The 23,466-nt window shown below is 45.7% G+C and overlaps 1 protein-coding gene across 1 annotated transcript in view; it reads right to left on the bottom strand.

Annotated features, from left to right (window-relative positions):
- Window positions 1–5,820: 5,820 nt before the first annotated feature.
- The window catches only part of HTRA1 (HtrA serine peptidase 1), a 229,406-nt gene continuing 211,760 nt past the window's right edge, over window positions 5,821–23,466 (bottom strand). The window contains exons 8-9 of the mRNA XM_069239178.1: window positions 23,173–23,268; window positions 5,821–6,698 (exon numbers count right to left, since the gene is read on the bottom strand). Of these exons, the coding sequence (XP_069095279.1) occupies window positions 6,530–6,698; window positions 23,173–23,268 (265 nt within the window). The 3' untranslated portion in view covers window positions 5,821–6,529. The remainder of the gene's footprint in view (window positions 6,699–23,172; window positions 23,269–23,466) is intronic.

Raw genomic sequence — 23,466 nt, forward strand, 5'->3', positions numbered from 1 at the left:
AAACTTGTAAAAATATGAATAGCATGTCTTGTCGACATATTGTAACTGCTGCTAGCCACATCAAACACGTTAATCTACCAACGGAGTGGTTGTTGTCTTCTGGAAATATCACTTATACATACATTTCTGCCAATATAACCGGTGGACCGTTTGCTTTTACATAGTTAGGACTCATGATGTTTCCACTTCACTCTGTACATACTCTCTTTCTGAGGGAAACAGTTCTATTAAGCGAAGACTGAGATTCTGAAATTCAGTTATTATCTAAATCCTAATATGTGAGCTTCAGTATTTCCATAGTAGGAGTTCCAGAATTATATGGTTATAATACTTGAGTTATCAATAAACTAGCATGTTTGATAGTTAAGAACATTAACCACACCTCTATCTGAACTATTACTTGATAGACGAGGCACTAGAAAAGCTGCATTGCAAAACAGGGCAGCCATTAATTACTTGCTCTTGAAGCATGATCATGGCTGCTCAGACCTAGAGGAAATGTGCTGCTTTAACCTGTCAGACCACTCTAAATCTATACAGTCTCATAATGATACTTTACATGAATTGATGAAAGGAATAAAACAAGATATTGACAAAGGTTGGTAGGATTGGTTATTTAGCTGGTTGCCTGATTTTGGGCAATTATGCAACATTTTAGGTGGAGTACTTGTAGTGATTTGTATTATAAAAATGCTATGTTGCTGTGCACAATGCACACCTAATCTACTTACAATGTTTAGACCGAAAAGGGTTACTTTCAGACCTGTATGTTTTGAGAGTCAATGGTCAAAGGGTGGAGTGTAATGCTATCTATATTTAACCACTGACTCCATCTTGACCACTGACTCCATTTTGTGCTTAGCTGAGTTTCAGATGCTGTCACATCGGTGGCACAGGTATTTTTCCACGCACAGCTTGTTTGCTACTCTGAATGTGTTTTTGCTCTTCTCACCGTAGCGGGGAACATAATGTGGGGGACGCAGAGGTGATAAGAGTGTACCAGGATGAGAATGTTTACAGCAGAGAAAGGTACGGCTCTGTCTCTGGAATGCACACTGGGGCTTGGCCAGTTCCTTTGCGTGTTTTTGACACTGACCAAGTATAGCTAGTGCTTGAATTTCACAACTTATTTGAAGGGAGCGGGAAGGTTACCACAGCCTTCCTCTTGGGTTTGGTTAAAGTATTTGAGGTGGGAAAGCCTGGTGCTGAGGCAGACGGAGCTCATTTTGAGGGTGAACGCACTGCTCAAAAACCAAATCCCATTGGGGAGTGTTTCTTGTGTCTCAGCTGTCTAGGGTTCCACAGCTTGACGTTGGCAAGAATGATGTTGGATTCGATCCCCATGGTGATGCATTTTAATTCTTAATTATCTAGCTTTGCTGTGCACATGCATAAATATATATGTATTCGCTGCATACATATTCATTGTTGATGTAATGCACTTTTTCTGCATATCGTTGTTTAACTGCTGTGATTATTTTGGTATCTACACGTGTTTTAGCGCATTCAAGTTAAATGCTTATGTTAATATTTTTGTGTGTCTTCCTTTGAGATCTGGGAAGTGCCTTAACCCCTTAGCTGCTGGGCCTTACCCCCACCCCACCCACCAAAGTGCTAGCCCTTTCTTGGCTATTTGGGGTAGTTTGCACTTAGGCCTTCATAACTTTTTGTCCACATAAGCTATCCATGCCAAATTTGCATCCTTTTTTCCAACATCCTAGGGATTCTAAAGACAGCCAGAATTTGTGGATTCCCCTGGAGGAGACAAAGAAATTAGCCAAAATAGAACGAAAATGTTGTTTCTTTTTAAAGAAATGGGGGAAAATGGCTGCTGAATAAGGCTTGTGGTTTTCTCCCTGAAAATGGCATCAACAAAGGGTTTGCGCTGCTAAAATCACCATCTTCCCAGCTTTCAGGAATGGGCAGAAGTGAATCAGAAAACCATATTTTACAACACAATTTTGGCATTTTACTCGGACAAACCCCATTTTTACTATTTTCTGTGCATTCAGCCTCCTTCCAGTTTGTGACAGGAATGGGTGTGAAACCAACGCTGGATCCTGGAAAGATAAACATTTCTAATAAAATAGACAAAATTCTGAATTCATCAAGGGGGCCATTTGTGTAGATCCTACAAGGTTTTCCTACAGAAGATAACAGCTGAAATAAAACAATTTTGAAATTGAGCTGAAAAAAAACCTAGCCATTTTCTCCATGTTTTACTCTGTAACTTTTTCCTGCAATGCCAGATTTTTGAATGCAATATACTGTTATGTCTGCTGGACTCTTCTGGTTGCAGGGATATATATGGCTTGTAGGTTCATCAAGTTCCCTAGATACCCAGAGCCAATAAATGAGCTGCACCTTGCAATGGATTTTCATTCTATACCGGGTATACAGTAATTAATTTGCTGAAATATAAAGAGTGAAAAATAGGTATTGAGAAACCCTTTGTATTTCCAAAATGGGCAGAAGATAAGGTGTTAAGAAGCAGAGGTTATTTGCACATCTCTGAATTCTGGGGTACCCATACTAGCATGTGAATTACAGGGCATTTCTCAAATACTTCTTTGTTATGCACTGGCTTAAATTTGAAAGAAAAAATGAAAGAAAGACAAGGGGCAATAATACTTGTTCTTCTATTCTGTGTTCCCCCAAGTCTCCCGACACAAATGCATGGGTAGGCCTAATGCCTGCGACAGGAAACGCAAAATGGACACATCACATTTTTACATTGAAAACTGACGTGTTTTTTGGAAAGTGCCTAGCTGTGGATTTTGGCCTCTAGCTCAGCCAGCACCCAAGGATACCTACCAAACCTGTGCATTTTTTAAAACTAGATGCCTAGGGGAATCCAAGGTGGGGTGACTTGTGGGGCTCTCACCAGGTTCTGTTTCCCAGAATCCTTTGCAAACTTCAATATTTGGCAAAAAACACTTTTTCCTCACATTTCGGTGACAGAAAGTTCTGGAATCTGAGAGGAGTCACGAATTTCTCTCAACCCAGCATTCCCCCAAGTCTCCCGATAAAAATGGTACCTCACTTGTGTGGGTAGGCCAAGTGCCCGCGACAGGAATAGATCACACAACGGTCAATGTTGGTCCTTACATTAGGGCAACTGTTGACCCTGGGGTGATCCATTCCTGACGCAGGCACTAGGTACAGGCACTCAAGTGGCTTAGTGTTTTTATCAGGACAGGTGGGAAAACAATGGGTGGTAGGAATTTGGTGGATCCCAGCATATTCCTGTAGTTTGTGTGCCAGAAATGCAAGAAAAAATAGAGTTTGTATTCAACATTTCAGATTTGCTGGGTATTCTGGGTAAGAAAACTTTGGGGAATCCACACAAGCCACACCTCTGTGGACTCCCCCAGGTGTCTAGTTTCCAGAAATGTCTGGGTTTAGTATGTTTCCCTATATGGACACCGAGCCCAAGACCAAAAACACAGGTGCCTGCCTTACAAAACCATTTTGTTTTGTGATAGACAATTTTGATGTCTCCACAATACGATTTAGGTGGTGGAATTTGGGACTGAACTAAATTGAGGAGCTCCTAAGGGAGCACTCTCTCTGTGCTTGCTGCCGCATACACCTACTCTCTGGGTTGGGTTAACCCTCCATTGTCCCATGGCACGGACTGTGCTTGTGAAGGGACAGCAGGACTGTCCTCATCACCTCCCTCATAATCGCTGGAAGAGGAGTTATCGAATGGGACTCCTCCGACTGAAAAATCACTCCCAGAGTCTGTGCCATTGTCCTATCCCTCAGATGCTGTCTCAGTATCTGCTGTCTCAGTCTCTGATCCTACGTTAGAGCTGTCCTCTATAACCCAGGTGAGGGCTTGAGCAGCAGTCATCCAACGAGATGCCATCTGTGCTACTGGCTAAACTGTTGCTCTAAAACACTAGCCTACGTAGACAGTCACAAAATTGCTGGTGGGTGCGTGTGTGTGTGAGATACATGCAACAGTAGAGGTCACCTTACCTTCGCTTTTTCCCCTCAATCAGCACGTTCTTTCAAAACACTCAAAAAACACCTTGTCTCAAACCAATCGTCAGTCTTTAGCACCTCTAGCACCCAGTCCAGCAATCATTATTGGTGCTCCCACTCCCATGACCTCCTCCTCGGATTCCCTCACTACTACCCTGCAAAAGTGCCCTTCAACTCTCCATAGCCCCTCGCACATACATTTCATTTGTATTATAGCGCAGGTAATGGCTGAGTTTACTAATCTACTCTGCTATTTACATAAAATACAGATTTGATCTTTGCAGTAGGCATATAAACTTTCTGCGCTACTTTATGGCATAAAAACTGCCACTAGACAAAAGTGTGATCCTTTTGTAGCATAATCACAAGACTTACTTCACTTTTTTATTGCTGCCTAAAAGCTACAGTTGAAACGCATCAGTTGAAGTACGTGCATTGTTTTGAAGATGCAAGCTGCAACTGCAAGACAACTGGTGGCGAATATATATATATATATATATATATATATAAAATAAACACGTGTGTGTGTGTATATATATATATATATACACACACACATACACGTGTGTGTATATATATATATATATATATATATATATCTATATCACTTTTATATGTGGGCGCGGTTTTCCTGGGGATCACAGCCTCCAAGGAAACCACACACACATTGACAATATATATATATTTTTTTTTTTTAGTAGTGGTATGATTTCCTTGGGGGCCATAGTGGACCCCAGGGAAACCATACCACTACTAAAAAAAATGATTGCCCTCACGGGGGTTACCATACTCATGGGCGATCCCCTGTCAATTTTTTTTTTTTTTTAATTTAGCCCCTGGGGACACCTACCTTTTAAAAAAAAAATATATATATATGGCCGGGGCTGGCACATATGCCGAGGTGGCCGATCCCCCCCCAAGTGAAATCCCTGGTGGCTAGTGGGGCTTCCTGGCCCTCAATCGCAGTGCAGGAAACAAGTTCAGGAAGGCCTCGTTTGAAAGGGGAACGTCTGGAAGGCCATTTGGCGCTTCCTGCTCCAATGGAGAAAACAAAACAGTGACGTTAGCGCGGCGTACTGACGTCACAATGTGGCGGGTGAGATGGGAGACATGGAAGATCTCCCGGGGCATTTTTCGAGGAAAAAAATAATCCTCGGGTGCAACGCACCCAAGGATTTTCTAACCCCCTCCCTGGTGTCGGTCACTGGTCGTGATCCGCACCAGAAAGGTAGTGTGGGCATAGGCCAGTGCCCGACGCCCACACTGTAGGGGTTAATAAATACAGTACTTAGACTAGGAGTGCTGTATTCTTTAGCTTTGTTTCCTCTTAGTTTGAAGCTAAGCAGAGCACCAGGGTATGTCGAAGTGGAGTCAAAAACTAGCAAATCACTACTCACCTATTCATATTTACCTTCATGTTTCACTCCATTTTAGTAGTCGATAACCTGGCTACGATACTTTTTGTTGCACAATATTTTGTGCTCGCAATTCTAACATACAATTGCATTTAATTTCTATTTTCCATGCAGTGCTGACAGACTGTAAACTGGCCACTTTTTCTATGTTGTTTTAGAATGGGAAGCTAAAAATGAGGCTGGTTACTACCATGATGGCTGGAGCCAGGTGGCAATAAACATGCCTGGGCTCTGGATATCCTAAAAAATTAAACCAGTGATTCTGTAAGATTCTGCAAGGGTTCCTCACACATCATTCAGAGGAGAGTCTGCCTGCAACACCCCACATACCTCCCCACTTCTAGCATGTCCAGGTGACAGCAGGGTAGAGGGTTCTATCCACTCAAGTCACTTCCAGCAAGAGGCAGAGTCTGTCTTTTATCTTCATAACAAATTTTATTTTGTGTTACCAGTAACATTTGCTGACAATTCTGCAGAATATGTGAGATAATCATATAAAAAGTGCAGCTAGTTTGGCATCTGGCAGAGATTGCAGAGCATGGATGATATCCAGTCGAGAAGCACATCTGCAAAGGCATGGGGTTTGCGTGCCCGCTCGCAGCCCTCATTTGTGGAACCCATTTCTACCAATTTACAGCCCACCCTAAAGCCCCCACAATGACCCCATGTCAGCCTCCCTAACTTGACCTAGGTCTAGCAACTCTTCAAGGCCCTCATGCCTGCCACTACCAGTCTTCCATCACTGGACCCATGTGTGGCCACCCATTTTAATATTCCTCTGTAGACCATACCAAGCATAGGTTAAATGCCCACCTAGTAAAATCATTGCACCAAAGCCTGCCCAATAGTAAAGTCCACTCTCTATTACACCCATGCAAGCTCATACTAAACTTTCACTACAAGCATGAGTATTCCCATACTAAACTGCCTTACTGCACAAATGTATACCCATGTCTTACCCACCTCTGCTTCCTTCTTCCATTATCTAATACAGTTCCAAGTCCACTTTGGGCTCTGCCCCTGAGGAAGCCTTCATGAAGGTCAAGTCTACTGTTGCCAACACTGGTCCTGAGTAATATGAAGTGAGGACCCAGGTCCTTGTGTAATAGAACCTATGATGCAACCTATGGGTTGATCTCCTCTGGCACCACCGTCAGCGCTATATCCTCGTTTCCTCGGCGCACCACCACGTTCAGGGTACCATCCTTCTTGATGGCATCTGTGACGTCATTGGATGATATCACCGTCTTTCCGTTGATGCTGATGATTACATCATTTTCCTTCAGACCAGCCCTAGAGAAGAGCAGAATGCAGAGGGTAATAAAGGGGTAATTATTGGTACAATACCAATAGCACGAACATGATATAACGCATGAGAAAAACATGGTTTAAGGGTATATTATTTTTTGGGAAACAAAGGAGCAAAGTGTAAGGTTATAAAGATTGTGAGGTATTATTTCAGTTTTAGTCAAATGCAGTTAAGGTGTTAATGCAGTAGTGTACTGTGACTACACTATGGGTGTATAATGTGAGTAATATGAGAATACAGTGTTTCAGGTGTAAGGAATTTTTTAAAGACCTGTGGAATTGTTTAGAGAATGGCCATCATGCTGGCATATCTTGTTAACATACATTATCTTAGAGGCAGGACATGAGAGGGGCTTAAGAGACAGTGGCAAAGGAGAGCAGGAATGGACTGTCAGTTGTACTTAAAAAAATATTTTGTAAAATAACCAACATTTTTTAAGACCTTCAAAACAAAGAGGAGAGAGATAGATTGTTTTTTGTCTGTGTGTGCACAAAATCATTCCAGGTGAACCCCAACAGACACCTCACCATACCCAACTATTTCCAACATTTATTAGAAGATCAAATACCCTCCCTAAAGCTACGCCCTTGAAGGACAAGGAACCTCGAGTTAAGGAGGAATGGAGAGCTGGTGATTTGAGGTAGCTCTTCCTTGCATCAATTTCTAAATGACCCCTATACTATGAACCTTACAGAGAGCTTTTATACCAGGGATACAAATGTTCATACTACAATGGTGGATTACAGCCAATACATAGTAACACGTGTATCTCACAAAATAACGGGTGAGTGACTACTTCTGTTGTGATGTGTGTTTCAGACATGAGGTCAAAGCACAGGAGTCACAGTGGGGATTACTGCAGGTCACTATGAATGTGTATAATCAGAAACAGTGGTCCACTGTGAACCGCTGGGCTTCTTGTCAATTATGTGTTTTTTTGCAAACCGAATAATGAGCTTTGCCTTTGAATGTCTTTGACAACAGAAGGCACTCTATATCAGAGGAATCATATCAGCAGACAGGCATGCTGTGGAAGTGTGGGTTTGCAGTAGCTGGCTGGTGTGTAGATCTCTGCAGTGCTTATTTTGAACGTGTGGTTGCTGGTGGGGGCCATCTACACTTATATTTGGTCCCGGGCATTTATTTTTCATCATGACACTTTGGCCCAGAACAAAAGAGAGAAAACAGAAAAAGGAGAAAGAGGGGAGAAGAGAAAGACTGGAAAACAATGGCAGAGTGAGAAAGAAGAGATGACAGGAGTGAGCTGGGAGGCAGATAGTGTCTGGTGATGGGTTAAAGATAGATGAAAGGGACTCAACACTGTACAGCCTTAGTATTCAGCACTACTATATTCTGCAGCACTTGCAGCAACCCCTCAACTAAAGTTTTTTGCCCCAGGACTTATTATTTTTACAAATGGATATTGTGGTGTTCTGGGCCCTAGACACAGAAACCTGGTAATGAACTGCACGGACACTGATGTGAATGTAGAGAACTGGCCACAAACACGGGCCTTTTATTGACAGGGTCACCTGACAGGTGATGCCTGTGTTAGATGGGTGTAGGTTGAGTGTAAAGGCCAGCTCTCGAGGAGTGGCTGGAAAACAGCTACATGCCAAAGCATAGGTATGTGTCCTGCAGGATACTATATTCCTCCAAACCTTATTGAAAAACAAAAATGAGTCCAACTTGTGGGCATAAAACAAATTGGACACCACTGAGTTTCTCATCCTCAAGAGGCAGTCAGGAGGACAGCGCTGGATAAGTGGACAAGTGCAGCTGGGAGCATGCATGCGTCACTGCAGGCATCAACGGTTTCACCAGATGACTCTGGGCACGAACATGGGTGTAGATGGAGTACGCATCCTTTGACAGCATGTTTGTTGAGTAAAAGTCAACTTATGCAATGTTGGCTGAATCCACTTACTCTTGCGGTAGTGTGGTTAATGTCAAACATTCAAACTGGGGTGCATCAGGAGCCTTGGTGGAGTCCGCAGCAGAGCTTCCTTTTGGGGTGTCTTGACTTAAGTGAAAGGTCAACTTTGAGCGGACTGGGATGGCATTAACGATGTTTGGACATCTTCCTCTGAGGCCCCCAGTGCCTCCCAATACCTTGTCGGTAGAGCAGTTTCCAGACCATCTCTCATGCAGGGATCCGCTTGAGGCCTTTTCCGATGGGCCACAACAGTACCACATACACTGTGCTGAGCTGCGTGTAGGATGCGAGTGAGCCACTGAAGGGTCACCAACAGAAACCATGTCTGAGTCATTTGTGCAACTGCAAGGATGGATGACACATGGCCGGGTGTGTTTGCCAACAGGACCCAGGTGTGTGTGTGTGGGGCTAGCAAATAATCTCTGGACAATTGGTCCCTCAGGGTGCCAGGAGCGCCTCCTTGGTGGTTTGCGGGTGTAAGACTCCACCCCAGTGCTGCGATGCTCTTTCGGTGGTTAGGGTGATGTACATGTCATGATGGTGTTGCTGCCATTAGATAACCTGTACAATAGGTGATTAGGACTTGCAAGGGGTAGGGTGACTGGAGGGACTTTGCAGCCATGTAACTCATTGCATTATTGGTGCAGTTCTTCTCCGGCATGTGTGGTTGTTAGCTGGGATGCCATCTGCAGCAAGCAGCCAGTGAGGGCGGGGGTCAGATGGAGAGCGGGAGTGGATGGTGTTCATGATTTCAATGGTGTTGTTGTCGTTGACGGGGGTTCCGGAGAGCAGAAGGTTGGTCGGAGGTGAATCTGTGGCATTGGTGGTTGCTGGGGGGGGTGTACGTGCTGAAGCTGTCGTGGATGCCTGAAATCTTGCAGTGGAAGTAGGAGGCTAGAGAGTCACAGCGGTCTTGGGATGGCGGGATGGCAGGATGGCGTTGGCATTGGAGCTGGGGTTTGGAGAGTTCCTTCACAATATTGAAGCGCTCCTTGTGGCTCTGTGCGTTGTTGATTCGGTCTTTGAAGGTGGTTCTCTTGGCGGCTCAGATGAGTTGGTGGTGTCTGCGGATGGCATTTTTGAAGGCTGTGAGGTTGTCCAGTGTCTGATCTTGGCAGCAGTTTCTTTCAAGTCTTCGGCAGCTTTGCTTAGATTCGTAGAGGTCGGTGGTAAACCAGAAGGCTTTTCTGTCAGTGCGTCTGTTGGAGGGATTCTTGATTGGAGCGAGAGTATTGGCACAGTTGTTGACCCATTGCCTGAAGTTGCAGGCAGATGCATCAGTGTCAGTGGTGTCTGGGTGGTTTCTGGGAAATGGTCCCGATAAGTTGGTCTTCAGTGACCTTGTTCCAACTGCAGTGGGGGATCCGTTGTGGGTGGTGATGTGTTGTGGGCTTCTTGAAGGAGAAGTGGATGCAGCGGTGGTCTGTCCAGTGGAGTTCAGTGGTGTGATTGCTGGTGGAGAAAATAGAGTTGAGTGTGTCCCCTGCAGAGTGGGTTGGTGTCGTGATGAGCTGTTTGAGGCCGAGTTTGGATAGGTTGTCCAGCAGGGTGGCTGTGTTGTTGGTGTTCTGGAGGTGGAAGTTTAAGTCTCCGAGGAGTATGGTGTCAGTGGATTCAATAGCGTGTGTGCTGATGATGTTGGTAATAGAGTCACTGAACTGCTGTCGTGGGCTGGGGGTTCCTCGGAGGGTGGTGTTTGGTCAGTGTGGATTTGGAAGTGCAGGTGTTCGGAGGTGCTGAGGGTGTCTTTGGTGTTGGTCGTGATCCTGAGGGTGTTCTTGTGGATGATGGTGATGCCTCCTCCTGGTCCCTGCGGGTGATCTTGTAGCCATCTGGGATGGCTATGGTGATGTCAGGTGCTTTGGCGCGCCCGCTGTGCGTGTATGGAGGTGGGGGAGGAGAGGACAGCTGGGAGGCGAGAGGGGGACGAAAAACGGCGTGAAAAAGTGATGGAGCCGAAAAAGGGGGTGGGGTGGCAGGGGAGAAAGAGAGAGGGGGGAGCAAAAGTGAGAGAGAGCAGAGTAAGAGAGAAATGAGGAAAAGGAGCACTAAGGGACAGTAGTGAAGCAGAGCAGTGAGCAAAGCAAAGCAAAAGGAGAAGAGAGGCAGAAGGTATCCTAGTAGGAAAGCAGAGCTCTCCCACTAGACACCAGAGATGAGGCGCAGGCAGAAGCCTGCGGGTGGAGGAGGGCCTCAAACTCCTGACAGGGGTCAGGAGTTCAGAGGAGCCAGGGAAAGGGCTCTACTTACAGGGTGGAGCCACAGGAGGCAGAGCAATGCACTGACCAGGTTGAACACTTCCTGCATAGGATCAGAACAAAGACAACACCTTTCCAACCTCACATCCTACATGGTGTAGCACACTACTAGTGTAGGCAAGTACCTAAATACCCAACATAGGGGTAGTAAGAGCTATATAAATGCTGCAGTACAATACAATACAATGCAATGTCTGCAGGCTCCAAGCAGACTGTTTTCATACAGGCCCACAGTGGATGTCTGGACTCCCACCAGCCTATTGTCATTCTGGCACACAGTCAATGTCTACTATATGCATGCAGGCCCACCTTGGATGTTGCGACTCCCAGCTGCCTATTGATGTACAGACCACTACTCGAAACATGAGCTCTTCAGAGCCTGTTGACTTGTAGAACTAGTTGTGAGTTCTAGACATATAAAATGCAGGTGGTATACCTAGGCATAGTGGAGCGTGTCGGCAAACATCAGCTTTGGATATCTGACCTCACAGAAGCTTCTTGTTGTTTAGGCGCCACAAAAGAGCCAGCATGCAGGGACACGGTCAATGTCTGGGATTATTATGGGGGGGGGCCAGGGCGGACATTTATGCATTGATATTTTTTGGAGTAATGATGTGACCCCTTCCTCCAGACAGGCTGTACCTAACACATGTGCCTCTGAGCAATGACCAGTGCTTCCAACCCCTGGTCCAGCTTTGGATGCTCGTGACATTAATCATAATGTTTTGTGGAGAAGAAAGGGATGTTGGTGTGGGTGGGAGGATCTGCAGGTCACATTGCTTCGTGGACAACAGTCCTCCCACATGACCTCAGATATGCACTAGAGCTCACACTAGTCTTCCACATCAAAAGAGCCCACGGTTCTTCCACGGCACAGTGTGAGGGCAGGCCTTAGTGTTGGAAGGAGGGTTGCAATAGGACAGGAGTGTTTTGTGTACATAAGCCAAGTCAAGTGTACAATATTTGGAGGACTGGATAGTGAGGACTGGATTAAGGTGTGTCCTAGTCTGCATAAGTAAGTGCACCTTTGACTTTCAGAAAACCTGAGATTTCTGCACGTCGGAAGAAAGTGGATCATGCACCTGTTTGAAGGATACCACTTTCTGACACTTAGGGGCATATTTATACTCCGTTTGCGCCGGAATTGCGTCGTTTTTTTTTTACGCAATTCCGACGCAAAACTAACTCCATATTTATACTTTGGCGTTAGACGCGTCTAGCGCCAAAGTCCATGGAGTTTGCGTCATTTTTTAGCGTGGACACCTACTTTGCGTTAATGATATGCAAGGTAGGCGTTCACGTCTAAAAAACTGACTCCGAGGCATGTGCGCCGTATTTACACTCATGGGCAAAATTCACGCCCGGGAGTGGGCGGGTCAAAAAAAATGACGTACGGCCGCTTTTGCGCCGTTTTTTAGTGCCTGGAAAAGGCAGGCGTTAAGGGACCTGTGGGCTCTGAAGGAGCCCAGAGGTGCCCTCCCATGCCCCCAGGGACACCCCCTGTCACCCTTGCCCACCCCAGGAGGACACCCAAGGCTGGAGGGACCCATCCCAGGGACATTAAGGTAAGTTCAGGTAAGTCATTTTCTTTTCTTTTTTTTGTGGCATAGGGGGGCCTGATTTGTGCCCCCCTACATGCCACTATGCCCAATGACCATGCCCAGGGGACAGAAGTCCCCTGGGCATGGCCATTGGGCAAGGGGGCATGACTCCTGTCTTTGCTAAGACAGGAGTCATTTCTATGGGGGTTGGGAGTCGAAAAAAATGGCGCAAATCGGGTTGAGGCGAAAAATTTGCCTCAACCTGACTTGCCCCATTTTTGGACGCCCAAGCCCCATTTCCCCCTACGCCGGCGCTGCCTGGTGTACGTCGTTTTTTTCCACACACACCAGGCAGCGCCGGCGGCTAACACCGGCTAACGTCATTGATTAAATACGGCGCCCGCATGGCGCTTCAGAATGGCGTTAGCCGGCGCTAATTTTTTTGACGCAAAACTGCATTAGCGCAGTTTTGCGTCAAAAAGTATAAAAATGGCCCTTAAGCTCTTACAAACGAGGATGGCGCTGCTGAAAGCACAGTATGAATGTCCTGAGCTGCAGCTGTAAACGTGCCACGTGAAAGCTGCAGCCCCAGGTCTCCCCTCCACAGCGAATGTGTTACAGACAGATTGGCTCGGTTCCTGGAGCCGCAGTGTCCCGGTTTTCTTTGGCATTGGTTTATCCTGTTTTAGCGCGGCCAGCTCCAGTCAGAGATGTGAAAGCGCCGTCGGGGAATCATCTGAACTGACATGGGAACCGCCGTCTTCAGCCACAGCAAACACTATTCACGTCCAGGGGCTTCTGTTCATAGGCCGTTAAAGACTTTTGTTAAATAATTTATCTTAATGTGCTGCATATAAGAAAGCGAATTCTGGACAGGCATTACCGGGCACAGGCATTACCGGGGCACGGCGGCGAGACTGCTGCAAAACTCAAGCCGGGTCCTGACTTGGCATTATCCTTGTCCTGGAGGCCTGGGGGTCGGTGGTAGACGGATGAGGGGGCTGCGTCCTTACGTCAAGTCCGAGAGGGATATTCAACGGCTTTATTTCAGAGAAGATTCATACTATTGACCTCGGTTGAGTACTGACAGTCATAATTAAAAACTTTGTGTCGCCCCCACTCCCACCTGCCATTTATTTTAGACGTAAAAAGACTCAGTAAGGTCAACTGCAATAAAACAAGGGCGAACGAAGTACCAGCACCTTACACATCAGCACTATGTTTTGGTGGCCGGCCCCTCTTGGCTTCATCTACTCAGAGATTTGTTTGTCAGGGATGCCTCTTAAGGAAAAGCTCTATGGACCATCTTTGGAGATGCCTGGATTTGTCCTGAGTGGTCAGGTTGTGCCTCTAAGGTACAATTCTGTGGGAGGAACAGCAAGTGGACTATTTGCAGACCGAGGGACTTTAGTAGGAAAGTGTCTAAAAGCAGTAATAAGGCAATTTTCCCAATAAGTGTAATTTTCACAGATGATTGTTTGTCAAAATCGTTAGTATCGAAAGGCCACAGCAATGCAGTGCTAATTCATCCAGCAGAGAATCCTCCAATGGAAACTGCGTTTATGGAGAAAATGACTCGCCATCTAGTTTTCTCAAGATTACACTATATCACCCTTCTCTAAATCAGGCCAAACATATTTAGAGATTTGATGGATGCAAACTGTTGTTAGAGAGAGGTGGATTCAACTCGCTAGGAAAAGCTGGTAAAAGAGTTTCCCACTGGTTTTGTGCCTGATTAAGGCAGATACAAGTATGTGGATTACTGCCATGTGGCTGAAGGGAGAATCAGAAATTGCAATGTTTTAGTCTGAAAGAATTAGTCTAAACATTTTAGAAAAAAAGAACATTTGGTGGGAGGAGTACAGATTCCAGATGAGGAAGAGATCAGGATTCTGAAATACACAGAAGAAGGCCTGGGGTGTACAGAGTGCCATATTCTTGAAGGATTAAATAGAGGCCCCATATGTGAAGTGATTGTCAGAAAGTTGGGTGTGCTATTACCCGTGGGTAGTTTTGTAGAAAGGAGCATTCAGCTGGACACAGCTGTGGCAGCGGAGTTAACTTTCTCTGGGCTCCTTCTGACAGACTCTCTGCCCAATAAACATGACTAAGATTCATCTGCTGACGTCTGTCTTTGCATCCTTTCAGCTCACTGTGCCCATTCCTTGGTTCTTGGAGCACACAAGGAGTCTTAGAATGTTCCCTTTTCAAAAATCTATTTATGATCCTGCAGTTCCAGGTACTTTCCACCCCATCTCTGTTAGCTTTTTTGCTAAAATCCTGGGTAAAAGATCACTTCTGAAAACAGGCAGCAGCTAGGACCTTGCCAGGACTTCAGTGACTGGAAGCCAGAATTCTGTTCTACATGAGAACCAAACCAGACCTTTTCAACATTAATGGTAAATTATTCTTAGAAGTCTGATAACAAAGAAGCTGTTCTTGCCATGATGCTAGATCTCACACTGCTGTTTAAGCTGCAGTAAATAAAAAGGGGCATCAGACACTGCTTTATAACATTTTCCAAGGTTATTGTTTAATGGTGCTTTGCATTCAAAATAACCCACTCCTGCAGGGTATTTGGATATTATTAGCTAGCAACACTATTCCTTTTCATCTTACCCAAGCCTTTACAAGCCCTTCTCACCCGGCAAGTCTTTTGAACGTTAATGAGGGATATCCAACTGTTCTTTACAGTCTTGGGTTAGTCAACAGTGAATACACACTTGCTAAAACCCATCAAACATTATGCTTTTGATGTACTCAACAGGTCCATGACTGAACTTGAGCAGAACTGTGATCCTACCAGTTGGATCAAATCCTGACCTTTCAACTAGTGCAAAACTCTCTAACCACAGGAAATAAAACTGTTATCATTGAGGATAGTGTTCCATTCTTAGGTCTTCCTCTCTATTTAACTCTAAGAAAATAGTCCGAAATGATTTCATAACCGGAAAACACCCTGCCACTGCAATCTAGCACCTCACAATATCCAAGCTGGACTGTTAAACCTGGGGTAAGGTTCTTCACAGATTAGACAAGAGAGGCTCAGATACAGGATGGCAACTTTCTACTGCAAGTTAGCTCCTTAGCTAAAGCATCTTGGCCCATATTTATACTTTTTTAGCGCCGCAATTGTGACGCTTTTTAACGCGAAAGCGGCGCAAAGTTACAAAATCCAATTATATTTTGTAACATTGTGCCGCTTGTGCGTCAAAAAGCGGTGCAAATGCGGCGCTAAAAAAAGTATAAATATGGGCCCTTGTCTTTAGCTCTTGTCTGGCTTACCCCAGCACACATATGCCAACATTTCTGTATGTGATGAAATGTTATCTTCCACCTTCCCCATTGCAAGCATCAGCTTACATAAAGAGGGAATGAGAGCACTAAATGGAAAGAGCCACAGGAAACAAACATTGTCAACATCACCCCCTACTCAATTCTTAGGCTCCCTCTACCTTCCCCCTAATCCCCATAGGTTGACTCTAAAAGACCACCTGTTGTACCAACTATGGTCTGCTGGAAAAACAAAAAACTACTTAGCAGCACCTCCTCCACCTCTATCTAGCAAATGAGCAACACATCACATCAATCAATGGAGGACGTTGTTCCGTGTGTAACTGTAGAGAAATATCACATCTATCAAGGATGACAATCACTCCTGCCTCATCACTCAGAGGGGGAAAACACTACATACTAAACTAAAGCAACCTTATCAGTTACCTTCTTTGGTGTCTGCATGTTTTAAAGATATCACATCCCTTGTTGGAAACCACTAGCCAATCCAGGGCCTGGAGAACACCAAAACATGTGCTAGATCATTAAAATATCCTGAATAATAACAAGAGAACTTACTAAATGGCAACTCTTGATTCGGTGGACTAATTTCCAGTCAACTGGTCCTTTCACAATAAAGTGTGGTATCTCCTGTGTTTTTTTTCTGATAAACTCTTTGTATTTTGGACACAGCATGCCCAGGGGACCTATGTTATGCTCCTGGATTTTAAAAGCTAACAGAGGAAATGGCAGCTTAAACTCTGTTCCCAAAATTCATAAAGATTCTTTTCTGGCGTATTTGTGCAACACATCTTGGATTCAGTGATGGTAAATATTCCAGTTGCTGAGGAGCTTAGAAGAATAAAGGGGAGGCATTGATGCAGGTACAACAGTGAATTGTGCTTAAAGCGATAGGTTAAACATCCTTTCAAATGCTGATAACATTTCGACCGTCACTAGTCAGGCGAGTTATCAGCTGAGAAATATTAGCTTTGATTTTAGGTTGGTCTGCAGTAGTAGAGTTTGCGTGGAAAGGTTGCAGGATTGGGCTTCAGCAAGCTTATGGGTGGTTACTCCAACAAACTGCTCTTTACCCTATCAATTGCAAGTACTCTCCTTTTATTTGTTGATCCCCCCTATGACTTATTAACTTTCATCCTGTGCACTTCTGAGAGTTGTGTCCAACAACAGACAGAGAGTTCTTGGGATCGGATCCACTGGAAGACTCATCCTGCTCACTCTCTGGAGTGACTTCAGATCCAGTGAGTTGGACTTTCAAGGCAGCTTGTAGAGGCCAGAGATTTAACTTGATGTAAAGAAGCACTTGTTTTCCCGAAGAGTTACTTCGGGGGTTAGTTCTTCCCAGGTGGTATTAGATCTAGTGCTTGAAACCATCAAAGAGAAACACATCAGAGTAATTGAAATTGAGATTTGTGGCATTTCTGCCTTAAGGTGGTGTGGGAAGAAAATAGAGGGATGGGCTGCTAGAGGTAAAAAGCAGAAGAGTTCAGCAGGTCTGGATGCAGGAAAACAACCCTCTGAAATTAAGTGTCTAGTGGTCAGGAGAAGCAGGACACCAGTCCATTAGAGTGCACAGTGCAGTTCAAAGTGACATTAATGATTGATGCACTACACTACTTGAATTATGCTCTATATCATTTGACTGAAATGCTTTAGGCAAAAAACATATATTATACTGTTTGTGCACTTTCAAGGATATAAGTTCAAACAAGAATAGGCCGGGAAGAGGCTCTGTGAAAACCAATAAGATCAGTGAGTCTGGGTTTAAGTAAAATTCCATTGAACCTTTGAACCCATTGTGGGTAGCATTTAGTAAGATCCCCGTGGTAATCTACTGTTCTGCTGAGCCTGGTTGTCAATAAAACTCCTCAAACAATTCCACCATTGTTCCTAGGCCCATTGGAGTTAGCTATTAGTGAGACGACATTTGGGTTTTTGGATGCATTTGGGCTAAACCTGAACAAGACTCTGATAGACCTGGCAGCTTTTTGGCGTGTGTCTCCCCTGTCTTTTTGCCTTCTGGCCTCCTGGTTTTGAACTCTGTTTTTGCTGGTTTATTGTCTCTGCGCACTTTACCACTGCTAATCCGTGCTAAAGTGCAAGTGCTCCCCATATAAATGGTGCTGTGGATTGGTTTATCCATAATTGGCATATTTAAATGACTAATAAGTCCCTAGTAAAGTGCCCTCGATGTGCCCAGGGCCTGTGAATTAAATACTACTAGTGGGCCTACAGCACTGGTTGTGCCACCCACATTAGTAGCCTGTATGGACTGCAGTGTCTGTGTGTGGAATTTTAAACTGCCAATTCGACTTGGCAAGTGTACCCACTTTCCAGGCTTAAACCTTCCCTTTTACTATATGTCAGGCACCCTTAAGGTAGGTCCTAGGTAGCCCCAGGGGCAGCGTCCAGTGTACGTTTAAGGTAGGACATATACTAGTGTGTTTTACATGTCCTAACAGTGAAATACTGCCAAATTTTAGTTTTCACTGTGCAAGGCCTATCTCTCTTATAGGTTAACATGCAGGCTGCCTATAAATATCCTTAAAGCACAGATTCCCTTTGAGAGCAGAGAAAAATGTGGAGTTTAGGGTCTCTGAACTCACAATTTAAAAATAAATCTTTTAATGAAGTTGTTTTTTACATTTTCTGTTTGAAAATGCCACTTTTAGAAAGTAGGCATTTTCTTGCATAAACCATTCTGTGACTCTGCCTGTTTGTGGATTGTCTGTCTGGGTCAGTTTGACAGTTGGGCTGTTTTGCACCTCTATAGACAGTGACATGAAAGGGAGTGGGGTGTAACCTGCATATCCTGATGAGCCATCTGAGCTAGAAGGGAGGGAGGAATGGTTGTTCACACCTGAAAGGACTGTGCCTGTCCTCACACAATGCAGACTCCAATCCCCTGGTGTGCGCCTGAGGCCTGGCCTGGACAAGAAAGGATCTTGCAAACACTTGAGACTTTGCTTTAAAGTTTGCCACCTTCAAAGCCAGAACAGGGTATAAGAAGAAGACCCAAAACACCAGACTTTTAGAACCTTTCTGGAATCAAGAGGAACCTCTGCCCAGGAAAAGAGCTGAAGGAGGAGTACTAACCCTTTGTTGTGTTGCTTTGCTGGACTGGCTTACAGTTGCTGCTTGTGCCTGAAAAGAGTGCAAAGGGTGAACTTTGCTGGTGTCCTGCTTCAGAGAGTTCTCCAAGGGCCTGGAGTAGAGCTTGCCTCCTTTTGGAAGTCTCAGGGACACCAAAGACTTTAGTTTCCTCGACCTGCAGCACTGGGAACTGTGTGTTTTGTGCTGTTCAAGAGGAGAAACCACTGCACCGCCGCCAACGATGCTGCTGGCCTGTGCCGTGACCTGCCGACCCTACACGGAGTCGCATTGCCCCACTTCGCACCGCAACCCTGGTCTCACTGACGCCGTCATCGGACGACTTCACTGAGTTGCTGCTCGCACCTTGATCTGTGGGCCCGCACTCCGGCATCGCCTGCTCACACCGCAGCCTGGGCATCACCGACGATGCCGCTCCTGCTGACACCGGCGCCACTGCCTGCACCATGGCCTGTGGACACTGCTTGTGAGGACCACAAAGCACCGTCCCGCACTGCAGCCCCGGTCCAACGACACCAGCACAATCAACTCTATTGTCATCATCAGGCATCCCTACCTGCACCGTGGCCTGTGAACACCGCTCGTGAGGGTCACGAAGCACCGTTCCGTCCCGCACCACTGGCTTGGGCCTACGGATGACAGCGCTTCAGCAATGACGACGACGCTGCATGCACTGTGACCTGTGGACACCGCACGTCGTGCCGCTCCTCTTCACACCGCAGCCCTGATCTCACCAACGCCGTCATCAATCCGCTGCCTGCACTGTGACCTGTGAGCACCGCACGTCTCATCATCCTGCTTCCCACTGCAGCCCCGACGGCATCCACGCCAGCGCTCTTGACTTCATCAGCCCGGAGTTCTATCTGCAACACATGTGACTTCAAGGGCCAGACGACCCCCGCACTGACTCTGGAACCGACAACGCAACATCAGCGACGCTGCTCTTCGGAGCTCACCGTGGAACTCCAAAGGTACTGTTTTTGGGTCTTCCCCACACCGTGGCTGGCTCGCAATGCCGCCACTGGCCTGAACTGTTGGTTTTGTTGATCACGATGCTGTGATAGCCCCAGGTGGAGCTATTGACTTTAAGGAGCTGTATTTTTGAGTAAATCTTGCTAAATTCATATCTTTAACACTGTATGTTGGATTTTTATTGTATCTGGTCCTGTTTTAAATAGTTAGATATTGGCTATTTTTCTAAAACTGGTGTGGTGTCCTTTTGTAGTGTTTTCACTGTGTTTCTGTGTGTTATGTGCAAATGCTTTACACATTGCTTCTGAGATAAGACTGACTGCTCGTGCCAAGCTACCAAGGGGGTGAGGAGGGGTTATCTGAGCAGGTATCTCCCTTATCCTGACTAGAGGGTGGGTCCCTACTTGGACAGGGTGCAAACTGACTGCCAACTAGAGACCCCATTTCTAACAGATTCCATTGGTATATTTGTACCCATTGAATGTGGTCCTTAGTGAGGCTTTATTGAAATCAATAGAAATGTAAGAGCAGCCCCTTAGTGCGACTCTATTAGAGGCAGTTCAGTCAATGAGAGCTGTTCATGAGATAGACTCTATTGAAGTCAAAGTGGTAGTTGAGGCTGGTCTTTGGTGTCTCCTTGGACTTGGTAGAGCCAATCAGACTGCTACTGTTTGAGACTGTGTTGAAGTGTACAATAACACTGAGGCTAAAGTCTAGGGGCTCAAGAAGCTGTATTTTAAGAGAGTTTCTTGTGAAGTATTTAGGTCAGAACCCTGGCCCCATGGGATCTGGGACTCATAAAGTACAGAGTTGAGGAAATGGTATGTCATGTCCTTAGGGTGGTGGTAGTTATGTAACACCCAGATATGAACTATCATTGGTGTTCAAGTGGTTGCCACCTGTCATCTCAATGTTTCCTGTACAGTGTTTGAAATAATATACACTTGAAAAGGGGAAATGGCCTAAACTATGAGGGCACAGCCACGAGTTCTGGAAGGCCGCAAGCTGAATGACCCTTGCCTAAACCACGCGTATGTCTTAACTACGCATTTGCGTGGTTAAGGCAGGCCGCATATGCATGGTTCAGGCATCGGTCTAGCTGTACGGATGAGCGGCCAAGCAGGAAGGACCAGGAAGGTGGATCGGTCAAGGTGGGTGTGGTTGTTTTTTCTGGGGTGGGCGAGTTTTTTATTTTTATTTTAGGGGTGCGTTGGGGCAGCGGTTTAGGGCTCAATGCCATGGGGTGTTGGGGAAGATTGAAGGGCAGGGTGGCTGGGGGGGTCGGGGTAGTTTGGTGGGTGTCAGGCCTGGGGGGCAGGAGGCTTAGATTAAAGGACGGGGGGCTGGGCAGAGGTTGTTAGGGATGCATGGGGGGTTTAGGACTCAGGCCAGGGGAGGATGGGTGGGCAAGCAGGAAGAAGGATCGGTTGAGGTAAGTGGGGCTGGGGTTGTTTTTAGAGGTGGCAGATTTTTTCTGATTTTAGGGGTGCGTGGGAGGGTTTAGGGCTCGGGGGGTTGGGGTAGATCTAAGGGTAGGTGGGCCTGTGGGGCCGGCGTAGTTTGGTGGATTAAGGGCCTCAGGGGAAGGGGTAGAGGTAGTTTGGGAGGGGAACTTTTTAGGGGTGCATGGGACATTTTAGGGTTCAGGACAGGAGGGTTCGTGTAGTTTTTGGAATTTAGACCTCAGGGCGGGGTGGGGGTGTTGGGGTAGTTTGGGGAGGTATTGAGGGGTGCATGGGGGGTTTTAGGGCTTGGGGCGTAGTTTTTGGAATTTAGGGCTCATGGCTGGGGGGTCTGTGTAGATTTGGGGGCAGGCTGGGTAGGGGTAGTTTTGTGGATATGGGCCTCAGGGAGGGCAGGGTAGTTTTTCAGGCAGGAGTGGGGTGGATGGCTGATGTGCTTTAGGGCGCGGGGGCAGGTTTGATTTAAGGGTAGAGTGTGGGTGTGGGGTAGTTTTAAGAGAAGGTTAGGTTTGGGGCTCATGGCAGGGGGTGGGTGAGTTTTAAGTATAGGGGCATATTAGGGTGCAGGAAATTAAACTCATATTACTTTACCATATGTGCTTTTACAACAAAATGTGTTGTAGATGCATGTGTGGTAATGCCATGCGTGGTAAAGACGCAGTCGTGGTCCTGACTGCATTGTTCAGGCATGCAATGTTTTTGCATGCTTGGTTGTGTCATACAACCCTTGAAAAGGGGAGAGTATGAGGCTTACTGGGAGAAATGCTTGTACTTGTATCCATGATCTTTTCTTTACACGTTCCATGGTCTCTCTAGGTGCCCTTGTCTGAGACAGAGGCAATACCAAGATGCTGGAAGAGATGCTCCTCTTCTGCATCTGTGATAAATCCCTAGTAATCTAAACAGAGGTTGTGGCCTAAGGATGCCACCTTAGAGAACATGTCAAATGAAACTCTTTGGCTCCAGTGCCTGCCTCTCGTTTGTATACTAAGTTGAAGCAAAGGATACTTCCCAGTAGCATTTAGACTACACATGTTGGCATCATTATAAAGAATGGTCAGTCACCTTCACTAGGAAACACTGAAGAATGTGGAACAGGAAGGAAAAAACATGAATGTGAATAGGTACTGTAGCCAAAGCACGTAACAACAACCTCCAACTGAAACTTTGTGAAGATTAACCACATTGACCAGAATGAAGTGCGATGGCTATAGAGTTGTGTTTCAGTTTGAAACCTACAGCTGAAGGCTAATGGTGAGTGTCAGTATTGTTTTAAGTGCGGCCACATAGAGGCTGTTTTTCATAAAATAGTTCCTAGAGCCAATGGCTATGCACCAATGGGAGATGACCTTTGCAGCAACATGCAGTTTGATGAAGTTAAGAAGGTACTCTTTTTAAATGTTATGCTACATACAGGTTTGGAACTCAGTACCTCCTGTGTCCTGAAGAGCGCAAGAAGAGTGAAACACGTCAGTGGCTGTGAAAATGAAATATTGGACAAAAATATTAATTATCATGCCTTGTTTCACTGGAAGAACTAAAACTTTAGCAATAAGGTCCACATTGACCAGAATGCACTAAAAGAGGGCTACCGAGTCGTGTTTCAACTGAAACCGACAGTGGAAGACTATTGGTGAGTTCCAATATGGTTTTGAGAGCAGCACATGGAGGTTGTTTTGTGTATAACAAGAAGTAAATTTACTCTTGTGACAGGAAGCTGGGATGTGGGGGTGGCTCTTCCTATGGTCTCAGGTGTAGAATAATTCTATATGAGTGAGGCTGTTGGCATTTCATGTAACGTCATACCACTGCAAGTATTAAACGTCGAAACACTAGCAAGTAGCCCCATATCAGAATGGCAGGAACCTATTACTCTCACTTACGCTGCAGCAGGTGTATTGGGGATAACTTCAATGATGTATGCTCCAGAAGTGACATCTGGGAAGTCTTTGAGGAGTCCCTTAAGATCCTTGGCCTTGCTATAAGAAAAGAACAACAAGTCACTGTATTTTCAGCAGCTGAAGCATAAGCATGTGATCGCGATACACAGACAGCATACTGTGTCACTTAATATTTCACAACAATGTTAAATCAATGGGTGTTGTCAAAACACTCAGAAGTAGGCCTTATGTGATGGATGCAATTCTGACACCTGGTGACTGCAGACCTCTAAAGTC

This window comes from Pleurodeles waltl, chromosome 6 (assembly GCF_031143425.1).
Source record: "Pleurodeles waltl isolate 20211129_DDA chromosome 6, aPleWal1.hap1.20221129, whole genome shotgun sequence".
Classification (NCBI taxonomy): domain Eukaryota; kingdom Metazoa; phylum Chordata; class Amphibia; order Caudata; family Salamandridae; genus Pleurodeles; species Pleurodeles waltl.